General features: G+C 37.6%; 1 protein-coding gene across 1 annotated transcript; it reads right to left on the reverse strand.

Annotated features, from left to right (window-relative positions):
• Positions 1-3,109: 3,109 nt before the first annotated feature.
• LOC149150640 (elicitor-responsive protein 3-like) lies at positions 3,110-5,564 on the reverse strand. Its single transcript, XM_089439060.1, has 5 exons — positions 5,348-5,564; positions 5,126-5,191; positions 4,622-4,748; positions 4,381-4,498; positions 3,110-3,427 (listed from the first exon to the last, which is right to left on the reverse strand). Exons 1-5 carry the CDS (start codon positions 5,412-5,414, stop codon positions 3,359-3,361), a joined length of 447 nt encoding a protein of 148 aa, XP_089295186.1. The 5' UTR covers positions 5,415-5,564; the 3' UTR covers positions 3,110-3,358.
• Between the last annotated feature and the right edge of the window lie 7,678 nt (positions 5,565-13,242).

Consider the following 13,242-nt stretch of genomic DNA (forward strand, 5'->3'; position numbering starts at 1 on the left):
CTTCTCAAAGCTTGGTAATGCATCTTCAAAAATACTTCTTTTTCTACCCCTTCTATAGCCTCTCGCTATCTTGTGAATGCTAATTTGTATCCCCCTTATGCGGTTGAATGCCCTCCTCTCTCCTTTTCTATGCTCCCTTGTTGAATGAGAGTCAAATGAGATCATCTCTCCCCTTTCCTCCCCCTTATCTTTCTCTCCTATCCAATGATGTCCTCCCACTTTCCTTGCTACTAGCAACGTCAAACCTCCATAAAGTATGTCCTCCCTGCCTCGTAAATTTTCTCCCAAGGCAACATGGGCCTACGTACTTCCCTTGTAGCCCAAATTAATTCTCATAACCAATCCATTTAAGGCTCAGCGCCTAGCCTTAATGACTATCAAAAACAATTCATATTTTTGCAACAAGGAACCTTGAACATCCCAAGCAAGTCATCCCCTCATCCAACCAAGGATTGGTATTTAAAACAACAATTCCTTCAAGCAATCTCCTACCTTAAGCAATGAAATTTGTCTCTCTCTAAGCCTTTTAATTTATAAAAGTATTTACATTGTGTACATAAGGATGAGAAATTGGGTTGTTACACACAACTTCACGGCCAAGCAAATGTAGAAGCTAGGGATCAATCAAGAACAATGGATCAAATGCAGAAAGGTACTAAATCAGCAAAGATTATAGTATTTGAGAGTGCTAGAAAGAGGAAACACCTACCGAAAAGGAATCAGGGGGGCATAAAAAGATCCCATGTATTTGAGAGCTCGGACTCAAACGAATAAGCCCCTTCGATGGCATGGCAATCAATTGGCAATAGTAATCGTCTCGCCCAACCAAGGAGTTTGGCAAAAATTTCAGAAAAAGAAAGGTAAAAAGGGGAAGCTAAGTGACTTTTATCACACTTAGGCCCAAAAAAATGTAATTTTTTGTAGACTTTTTATTTTATTTTATTTTTGTGCATCAACCAATGCGCTAGCATGATCTACTACTTACTAGCATCTTCATAATGTAGCTTTTTCCTTATTCTCAGGTTGAATAAAATTAGAATTTTTCCTTTGGAAAGGACAATAAGTTACACAAATATAAATAATAAAGAAATTATTTAATAATCATTTATAAAATAAATATTAAAAAAACAAAACAAATAGAGTTACATATAACATTATTTTAAGAGAGTATGAGATATGAATTGTTATGGTTGGTAAGATATTTAAAATTTTAAAAGTAATTTTTTTATTAGCCACAATAATTATGCCAAGAGGCGCTCTCCAATCCAATATGGTAGAGATGTTGTAATGTAATGTTTAATTGACTAAATCAAATTACATAAAAAATAAATAAATAAAAATAATGTGATGTAAACATTTTAACTTGGTTAAACTAAAATAAAATAAATCTCCTGATATACAAACCTCTTTAGAGTGAAAAGATTTGATCCCTCTGAGCCTTTGATACATCCAGAGTTAAGATGGATCTAGGTTGGTAATAGTAGGTTGACAATTAGTTCTTTAAGGATAACTCAACGCTTTGAAAATGAAGTATTATGGGCCACCTTATGGGTTGGTTGCGGAACATTGGCCACCTCATGGGCACTTTCCAAGAGACTTCCATTCAACACATTCGTAGATCCCACAACTCTGTTGTCGATGCCTTGTCCAAGCTCGGCATCGATGCTCCACAGGATGATCTGCACATCAAGATAATCATGGATGGATGTTCACATTATGTGGGTTCACGACTCTTCCCGTTAGGGGGTTTACTATCCTAAACAATTACACTTATTATGTTTTCTTTTTAACTTAGGTGTTTTGATCCTTGGTTAGCTCCTTTTTTTTATGGACTATATATTTTGATGTTTTATCAGTTTTTTATGGCAAATGAATATGTGTATATAACTTTTGTCTTTAGCTTGCTATCTGGAGGTTATATGTGGAAAAGGATGAACTTCTACCTGGACCACTAATTCCATATGTTTGATAGTGATGTTCGTCATATGTTGACAAATGCACTGGTTTTATTTTGCTTTTAATACCAACCTTTTTTTCATACTACGGAAAAAAAATTATATATATATATATATAGTAATAATAATAATAAAAAATTTATGTACCATAAGATTCGAGGTTCAAACCAAACAAAAAATTAATTGTTATTCATTATATATCTTTTTATAAACCAACATAGATCCATCTTAAATACGGATCTAACATGAGCCGAGAGGGATCCAATTTCTTCAAGTGCAAAATTTTTTTTATGAACAAACATTATTTAAGTATTTTGTATGGTTATTTACAGAGTTACACATCACATTGGGTCATAGAATGAGCCTCTCAGCTCAAAAATGTCAAAAAAAAAAATCATCTATATTATAATGAAATGATAAAAATTTGAAACCTAAAATGTGGAGTAATTCAGGTGAGAGTTAGTTTACAAATATTTTTGTTGTTATTAATTTTACAATACAAAACAAGCTACTTCTCTCTTATACCAATAAATCGAAACAATTTAATAAATATAAATTATATATCTTTTTATAAAGAATACCAAAAAAATGAAATGTTAAAAATTTGAAACCTAAAATGTGCAGGAGTGATGATCAAAATATTATAAATTTTTATTATTTAAAAAAAAAATTTAAATAAATTTAACACTCTTAAATTTATAAAACACATAAATTATATAAATTACTAAACTCAAATTTATAAAACACATAAATTATATAAATTACTAAACTCAAACTTACCGTATCAAAATAAATAAAAATAAATAAAAAATAATAATAATTAAACCTTAATAATTAACAATTAAACTACGTGCTGAAAGAAATAGTGCCCAAACAATTCCTTTAGGCGATTGGTACCCCGTTGGGTTTTCCACTCCGTTCATTATCACAACCCAATTGCTATCAAAATTTTATCACCATTCAAAATGTAAAGCTACAAAACAAGTTTATCATTTTTATCATTTTCTGTCATATGGCACAAACCAGTTTTAAACAAATATTTCGTTTTTATGTATAGTCTCTACAGAAATCACAACGTTTCCATGAAGAGTTTCAATGATGGGTAGAAAAGATAAACATCAAACCACACAAAGAGCCATAGTCCAGGAGCCCTAGTCCAGGAACGATGTGGATACACTCCAAATAAACATTATTTCAGAATTTATGTGCTAGATGCGACACTAAAAGAGAGTCATAGTCGAGGAAAGATGCAGATATACTTCCAATAAACATTATTTCAGAATGATATACTCCCAATAAACATTATTTCAGAATTTCTTGTGTTTGATGCGACAGTACATCCGATTTCTTTGAAGGTTTTCCATGTTACGTGGCCTACTGAACATAACAATGGAAAGGAATGGTCAGTAGGAGCTTTCTTTCCACCCTCCAACCTCCTCCGTTGCTGCTTCCTCACAGCAATCTTCTTCTTCCTGCAATTTCCAATCACCATAATATGAAAAAACATATATAAGTTCATAGAATTGAAATTAATTTGATGGGAAATTATATGAAAAAATACAAATACATGTTGCTAGGGTTATGGAATGAAAATTAATTTGATTTTAAATTCTGGAAATATTTTAGAATTTAAGAATATGATAGAATATGTCGAATCAATTTGTTTGACCTATTTTACCTTAATCTTATTTGTAAGCTCTCTGACATTCCCAAATTCTACAATATTTATGGATCCTGAATATTTTCAAAATCTACATATTCATGGTCTAGAAAAAATAGTTAACTTTAAAGTTCAAACTTTATATTGCTGCCTAAGATTCTCAAATTCTATAATATTCATGTATCCTGAATATTCCCCAAATCTACAGTATTCATGGATCCATTATATCCCTGGATCCATTAAATTCTAGAAAGATATTTAACTTTAAAAGATCTAAAAAAGAATAAGTTTATTGAAACTATCTTCTTACATCTGTAAAACAAAAATTGAAAATGAAATTTACAGTGATTGGTCAATATGCAGAGCTAATATGAATCCATCCTATTACCATTCAAAAAAACAAAAACGTTTCTGATATACAGAGACTCTGCATATATAAAATATTTAACTTTAAAATTTAAACTTTATATTGCTCCCTAAGATTCTCAAATTCTATAATATTCATATAGCCTGAATATTCCCCAAATCTACAGTATTCATGGATCCATTATATCCCTGGATCCATTAAATTTTAGAAAGATATTTAACTTTAAAAGATTAAAAGTTTAAACGTTTTATTGAAATTATCTTCTTACATCTGTAAAACAAAAATTTAAAATGAAATTTACAGTGATTGGTCAATATCCAGAGCTAATATGAATCCATCCTACTACCATTCAAAAAAACGTTTCTGATATACAGAGTCTCTGCATATATAGAATATACCTTAATAGTGAATGTGAGGCCGACTTTTATCTCCCCACAGTAGGTCTGGTCTGGAAGGACAACATTGTAGGAAGTCGGGGGTAGGCTTCCTTCCATGAATACTCCCTCCAGGGGAATGCTGTGCAACCACAATCAGAAATATAAAGATATATGATCAGAAAACAGAAATATCGAAAAACGGTGAAAGACTGCAGGATCTGAAAAAATGACAGAGATCATAATGCTGGAGACTCATCTGCACCTTGCTTCTCCAACGAAGTCATCCGCATTTGCACCATCGCTGTCCTTTATTTTTAAGGTGAGTTCAGTAACCCCGTCAGCTACAGTGAAAACAAATTGCTCGTTCCACTCGGGATTGCTACCTTTACCTGCAATTTCAGAGATCCGATCTATTAATTTTTAAATCTATATATTTTTGGGGGAAAATTTTGTGAAATCTCCCTACTTCCCCTGCATATAGAAAAGATTTGTGTAATTTCTTCTTCCCACTGATAATCCAGGGGCGCTCAGTCATAACTAAGACCTCACCACGAACTCTTTCTTAAAACGATGTAACCATTTTCTCAATTGTTTGAAAAGTATGTAAACCCTGGATACCTATAAACAAACTTAAAAATTATGCGAACTGAAGAATTTTATCAGAGATTGGGGATCTATTTATCAGGGACTAGTCAGCCTGCAGCCATGTTCTCAATAATATCTGTTCTCAATACACGGTTAAAACCATAAGAATATGCATACTCACCGGACGCAACGCTACTCTTCTGTTGCTGAGTTCGGCACTGGATAATGACATAGGGATCCATGTTAGCTGCAACCACAGCCACATTAGAGAAAAATTAAATCAAAGATCCAACTGAACATACACCAGCACACAGAATTCAGCTCCGTCTCTTTAGCAATATTCGAATCCAAAGAGTCAGATCGCCTAAAACGCAAGAGATCAGCTCGGATGATAATATATTACAGAGGAAATCACTGTTTTGCAGCCCCTCGGCGTTGACGAGCAGCACCTCCAGAGTTCCCCTCGGCATCTTGATTCTCTTCCTTTTACCGCTTCCGCTTCGCCTGCTGGTGAATTTGGAATCTCAGGTTCTGATCTGATCGGGAGCACGGAAATTGAATCGTGTTCTTCCGCTCAAGCCACTTGATTAATTCATTTCCAGCACTTTATACAGTTCGCCGGATCAAGAAACGGGCCTTGACCTTATTGCCAAGTTCCACGTAAACACCGTGTTACTTTTCCCGTGATTACAATTTGTGGATGACAACCTATTGTTTGGGTGGTCGACAATTCGGGAGGCTCGTGTGACACGTGTCCCTTAATAAAGCAAAATCTTGTATTTTTTTCTTCAACACTCCGGTACAGATTCAGAATCATCTTGCAAGGATCCTAGATTTCTCAATTGGCACACTTCCCTCTAAGTATCTAAGAGTACCCTTGGTGGTCAATCCATTAAGGATCGCGTGCTGGAAGGAGATTTGTGGCAAGTTGGCAAAAAACTATCTTCCTAGACGTTTTGGGTACTCAATCTTGCAGGAAAATAAATGTTGTTGAAGGCAATCTTGCAGGCATATCAACTCTCGATATTGCCCGCACCTTGTTGCATTTATCAGGAGCTAGTGAACATTTTTCAGAAATTATTTTGGCAAGGAACTAATACCCATCGGAATCGACGTTGGTTTCTTGGGAAAAATTATGCCTTCCAAAGTTGAATGGTGGATTTGGGCTTCAAGACCTAGAAACCCTGAGTAGGGTAATGGGTGCTAAGCTTTGGTGGAGATGGATCCAAGGAGGGAATGAACTGTGGAAGCTAATTTGGACCCAAAAATATGCCAAGGGATGGAATCAGGAAGAGATCATCTGGGCAGACAACCTTGGCATAGGATCAACAGTCTGGAATTTAGCAGTCATGAACAGATCCATCGTCAGAGATCACTTATTCTTGGAAATACTCATGGTAGGACTCATGGTAACAACTTCCCAAGTTGGCGAATAATCCCATCCTAGCCACAGTCGAAACCTTTTTTCAATTACAGAATGTCCACAAAGTAAAAGACTATTGGAAAACTGCAGGCCTAGGTGATGGTTGAGGCTATGAAAAAAGAAGGAAGACTGGCATGGCGTGTAAACCAACCTTAATTGGGACTCTTTCCATACAATGCTAGCTGAAAGACGCATTCTGATATCTCAAAAACCAGATAAGATTCGCTGGGATACTCTCCTATAGGTATGTTCTCAGTTAAAGAAGCATACTCCTTGGTTGTTAAGCATCAATCTCTCCTGCGAGAACTGATCTGGAGTAAGATTTGGATTGTGAAACTCTAGTAAAAAGTTGTTATCTTCTTATGGCTACTCAGCAAAAAGTGTATCCTCACCTAGGACAATTTGGTAAAAAGGGGGTTGGCAAGACCATCCAGATGTTCGTTATGTCAACAACATGAAGAATATATTGAACGTTTATTCAACTCCTACAGTATAGCCAACTCTCTTTGGGGATGGATCTTACGGATTTTTGGCATATTGGACCGCTCCCCAAATAATTTCATTGATACGTTGACACAATGGAGGATTTCTCCCTTCAAGAATCCCATTATCAACTGAACCTGGACTTTGATTCCTAGCTTCCTGGTTTGGAACCTATGGAAAATCCACAACAGATATATATTTAAGGACCAACATACCCCTTCCTTGCAGATATGCAAGACTATTAAAGAAAACATCAGAGAATCCATTCTCTCGAAGACTTGGGCGGATGTCGATTGGGAAGTAGTCCGAGAGGAAGCTTGGATCCTAGGCAATCTTGACCTCTCACCTGCCTCTAGTCCCCCTCATCTCCCCAACCCCTTGCCGCCTCAATCTCCCCCTAACCTATCCTTCTCACCCCCCGGGAAGGATTTATCCAAATTAATTTGATGGGGCTTCCAAAGGAAACCCAGGGCCTTCGGGCTATGGTGGCATCCTTAGAAACTGGTTGGGTCATCCACTAAGCATCATCCTGGAACCTTGTGGGCACACAACCAATAACGTTGCTGAGCTAACCGCCCTTTAAAAGGGATTGATGATTTCCAATCTCAAAAAATTTCCCAAAATCCAAATCATATAAGACTCTAAGATGGTGATCAAAATGGCCCAAAAACTTCTCCATGACGCCCCAGTAGAAAATATCATTAGAAGCTGGAGACTAGAGGAGAAGAGATGTCGTGTTAGAGACTTATTGGTGATATTCCCTTAAGTAATTCCTACCCATATCAGGCGAGAAGGAAATAAAATTGCAGATTGGCCAGCCAATCAAGAATTGAAGGAGAATGCTCAGGACACGGTACTAGACTAGCCTCCCCTTTTGCATCCGACCTAAAGGGAGAAATCAGAGTCTCTCATCCACAATGATCAATTTTCCTTGATGGGTTTGTCTCCCAAGACTCACAGCCGGATATACAACATTTATTCCTCACATGGGGCACCTGTTAATCATGATATGGAGTAAATATGCCTTGGGAGCATACCCGACGAAGTAAATCGATGCAGTGAGGAGGGTACTAAGTGGGGCATTAGAAATGGTTGGTGTTCTGGTTCACAAAGATATGAGCTCGGGCACTTGAGCTAATGAAACTCTTGCGGAGGATATTTTTCTCTACCCTTTATCCTTCATCCGGTGGCGCTGAAAGCCCTGGAAACTAGCCATGGTGTCTGTCTAGATTGTTTTACTGCTCATTGTTTGGTGTGGTCGGTTTTCCTGGGACCCGCCTGTTCAGATAAGTGCACATTGGGTGATTAGGGATGAGGAAAGGAAGCATATCGGCTCTAATGGAGAAGCTAGTGTCACCCTCACTTTCCCGTAGGCCCCTTCACAGGTAATTCTTAGTTCTACTGTCTCTTTTCAAGTGTCCTTTAATTGTTGCAGGGTGGAAAGAAGATTCCCAAGGTGCCGGGTGATCCATAGCCTCACTGTGGTGGGGACAAGGAGGAGTTTCCTTTAGTAAAGAAATTCAAATTCACCATACCCCTAGCTTGACGGTAAAGTTGTTGAGAGCAATTTTTCACTTCTCATTACTGTTGAATGCAATGTAGTTTATTGTTAGTCTATTGTAGTCTAGTCAGTCGAAGATCTAGCAGTCATCCCTGGATTCCTTCTGACGGCTTGATAAGAGGATTGGGGTGCAAGAGGGAGCCTGCAAGAAGGAGCCTTGGTACTGAAAAGCTGCAGGCCTCAACAGAAAGGTTTCAACGCGTTAGTAGGCTTTCTCTCATGCAACGGAAAAGAGTTCGTCCACAATGGGGTGGAGGAAACTAGGGTAGAGAGGAACATGAGGGAAATGGTGAGCTAGTGCCTCCCGTTGGTAATTCACCTGGAAGAGTGGACTTACCAACACCTTTGGACTTCCTCGAGGCCCAAATTCACTTGTTGCAGAGCACAGCTGAACAACTATCTCAAGCCCGAAACAAGGACAATGCTGAGCTAGTTGGGTTCTTGGTTGTTCTTCGCTAGAATCAACATCGTATCCTGGATCGACAGGGCCACGCGAAGGAGGAATCAAAGGTGTCTCCAGAAATGCATGGACAGAGACACATATGGCTCATGTGCAATCTCACATCCACGAGGATTTTCACCATCAAGAAAATATTGGTCAAGTTGTTGAGGTCCAACTCATCCCTCCTCCTTAGATGTTCGAATGATCTCCGGTTGTTTATACTTTTTGAATATGTTTTTCTACTAGCGGGCTATGTATGGGAAGAAGCCCTGTTTGGTCAAATTTCTTTTCTTTTGGTTTTCATTGTACCTGAAAACCAACGAATCCAATTGAAGTTAATTTCACTTTTACACTTTTCAGATCTCCACACGATATGCTTTCTTCCTTTAAAAAAAAAAAAAAAAAACTTAATTTACTAAGATCTATAACAATTAATTTATAATGATATATCTCAAACCAGAATAGTAGCATCCTAAAATAGGCATAAATTCAATTATATTGAGATTTTCTTAATATATTATAAAAATGTTTTGTTATTAAATTAATTTATTAATATCTATATCCGTTAATTTATAATTATATATTTAAGAAAATGAATCATTTAAATACATAAAAAAAAAATGAAAAAAAAAAAAAATTCCAAAATTATTTTATATTCATTTTTAATATAAACTATATTATTTCAATTTTAAAAAACAAGTATAACAGGGAAAATAAAATATATATATATAAAAGGAAAAGAGTCACATATAACACTATTTTAAGAGATAGTGAACTATATGAAAGTCAATGAAGTGCTATGTTAATGTGTGGTAATAGTAATGGGTTAAAAAAAAGAAATGTTTATGGAGGTGGAGAAATTGTCTCGACGACCAAAAGTGCTAGAATCGGCAAAAGAAATTCAAAAAATTTGCAATTTTAATATTTGAATCATGTTTTTGATGGTGAAAATGGATTCAACATAGATTTAGAAAAATTCTTACTAGATTTTATCAAAATATGGACGAAATTCCCATAATTTTCAGGGCAAAAAATAGTCTCTTAAACCACAACTTAAAAAAATATAAATAAAAAGAAATAGCACTAATTTAAGATATAGTAGATGATATGAAAATCAATGAAGTATTATGTTCCATAATAAATTTATAAAAAAAAAAGTATAAATATAAAATATTTATAAATGTTAATAATAATAGGGAGCTACACCATTGTAGTGTTTTTTTAATGGTTAAAAGTGTTATTAATCTTATTAGTTTCGTACATTAGTGGATGTGAAGAAAGTGTTTTAAATCAAAAAGTGTTGCCAGATGAAATTGGCCAATAGATTATTAGATCACCTTAATATAAAGGAAAAACAATTATATGAAGAAAATTCCAAAAATTAATTTGCTAGTGTAACAGTCTGTAATTAATTAGATTAATCATACCATTTATAATCAACACGCAATTTATCAACTAATTAACATCAAATTTCATAAATATGAGTAGAGACAACTTACCTGTGGCGATGATGTTTCTCACTTGTGATTTTAGAGTTGAACGCTAGTTGAATTCCGCTAACTGCAACAAAGTCTTGGGGATGACTCTCCACCTAACTGTAGGCTCAATTGCACAAAATCTTGCTACAACTAGCCACACCCAAGCCCTCAATCAACGTACTACTGCCAGGGAATCCTTTGTCTCAAAACACTATTCTCCGAAGAGAATGGATGATGGAATCATGGAATGATGGTATGCCTCTCATCTTCCTCACCATCTATTAAATAGAGCATTGGAAGGGAAACCACATGCACACACTCCATGTGTCAACATGCAACTTTACTGCGTTCTTGTTTTATTTTTTTTGTTTTTACTTTTTGGTAGCTTTACCATTTCTCTGTTTATTTTTATTTATATTTATTTAGAGCTTTAGTATTGTTATTTATTATTTTATTATTATTTATTATTTATTTACTATTACTATTTTTTATTTATTGTTTATTATTTATTTTCTTGTATTATATTATATTATATTATTTATTATTTATTATTTATTATTATTATTATTATTATTATTTATTTATTATTAAGGGACATTACATATCCCCCACTTTAAGGAACTTCGTCCCGAAGTTAAGTTGAATTATTTAACATTTTATTTTGTTATTATTACTTCATGTTTGCCCTACACCCTCTGCTGAACTAGTATAACCAGCAGGTGTCGAAAGTTTTCACAACACCTGAGAAATCTCAAGGACTCTGTGTCCTTTTTCCCACTTTCGGAACCAGGCATAAGCCTCCCCGGTTTGTATCCTAGTCCAAGGCTAGCCCCAAGGCTCGCGCCTGACTCAGACCTCATCTACCCCAAGGCAAGCATCCAGTACGGTACTCAATGACTCCGGGCATCTCGCAAGGCTGGCCCACTCCCTCCACAACTATTAAGACACACAGCCCCAGGCATCGAAGTCCTTACACCCCCACCAAACTTCGACATCCCAATCCAATAACAGACACCTAGCCTAGAACATCAGGCACTTGGCCTCCTTAAGATGGTCCCATAGCCCTTCAAGAGCTATCCATCAAGAGCTACACAAGACAAAGGAACCACTGGCATATGTAGTGTTGATTGAGTTTGTCCCCAGCCCATATTGTAAGGACCTGCGGTCCTTGACTCGCCCACCGGGTGAAGTGCGACTGCGGATGAGGCTTGAACGAGCGTTCGGTTGAAGTATGGCTGCAGTTCGGTTGAAGTGCAAGCTCCCTTGATATGCGACAATGTATTATGCGCATAATAGAAGGAGGGCAAGCTAACATATAGGCGTGGGGAGCGGTTGGCTCAACCCACGGCCGACCCACGAAGATACAAAGGCCGACTTGAAGTTAAGGGGCTTTTGCGATGAAGTGAGGGCGTGGGGAGGTCAACTAGGCAAACCACGACCTCCCCCTACAAAGCGTATATATTGAAGAACGTTGGAGCTCATTTGGACAAGCTCTCAATGCAGAAACATCTTCGCTCAAGTGAAGGAGAGGCGTAGAACTAGAAGGTGGACGCACAAGAGATAGAGGCGCAGTTTGGAGATGCGCCCGTTCTTGGGCAAGGCCGCACGGAGTTAGTCGCTTGTCTTGGTTTTGGGTGAAGGGCGTGGGCAGGGTCGCCTGCCGGTTGGAGTGAGGCGTGCACAGGTGTGTGGCGCCCGATTTGTGCGACGACTTGGCATGGGTTCTTTGGTGGCTCGGGTGAGCGTCCGCCCATCGTGCAAGTGTGCACGGTGACTTGGTGAAGTGTTGAGATTGTGAACGAAAGTGTGTCTCGGGTGGAGGTGCCTGTGTGTGGCAACTTGGAGGCGCGCCCAAGTTGGGCAAACAACATGATCGTGCGACGAGGTGAACGAAGGGTTGGTGAGTTGTGCGGTGATAGTGCGGAGGCGCCGACGAGCTGGGCAACCGAGTTTGTCGAAGATTGTAAATTTGGCTAAGTATGAAACTTGGGGTTTCCAAGTATACTTGTAAAGCTTTGTAATATTGAAAGACTGTATAATATATTAGTTGGGCAGACTCATTGTTCAGGGAGTTACCCCTCCTTTTATACTGTGCAATTGTGTTCTTCATTTATAATTGCTGATGATAATGAATGTGTATGGGTGTTCATTGGTATAAAGGATAACATAATAATACTTGGTTGCGAAACACAAACTAAGTAGGAGTAAGTGGTTAGGCGTAGTCCACGAACATAAGTATTGGTAAAAAGAAAGTGTTCGGTGGTGCCGCACCTCGCTAAGAGCGGTTGAAAGACTACTACCGGCTTGGGGGCGTGACAGGTGGTATCAGAGCAGCTGATTCAGTCATTGAAGGTTGAAGCTGCTACACACCTCCACTGAAGTGAAGGTGGTATCAGAGCTGATATCCTGGTTGATGGTGACAGTGAAGCAGGTACTTGCAGGTGAAAGAGGTTGGTGAACACTTCCTGATAAGTGTTGCATCAAGGACTAGGGTTGTAGGCATCTTGGTGAAGCTGTTGGATGGTCGAAACTAGATTGCAAAAGAGAAGGAAGCTGTTAGCAATGGCAGTTGAATCTCAGGCTGGGTCTAGTCATAGTGCGAAGGATGCTACTATGGCACTTATGGAAAAAGTGTTGGAGAAGATGGAGGACTTGGAAGCTTTCTGGACTAAGAAGTTGGAATTTATCAACAGAGATCAAGAGGCCAATTTGAAGATGAAGGAAGAGCTCGAGGAACTCCAGACTCAACACGAGTACACTGATCTTATGTGTACACAACTTGAAGTAAGGGTCAAGGAGGTCGAAGAGGCAAGAGACCGAGGTCTTACAAAGATCATGGACTTGCGAAAATATCTTGACGAAGCCAGAGATGAGATCGCGGTGTTGAAGAAGGTTGTGAGGCATAACTCAG

This window comes from Pinus tabuliformis, chromosome 9 (assembly GCF_031772625.1).
Source record: "Pinus tabuliformis cultivar Carrire ecotype Pingquan chromosome 9, CPIR1, whole genome shotgun sequence".
Lineage (NCBI taxonomy): Eukaryota > Viridiplantae > Streptophyta > Pinopsida > Pinales > Pinaceae > Pinus > Pinus tabuliformis.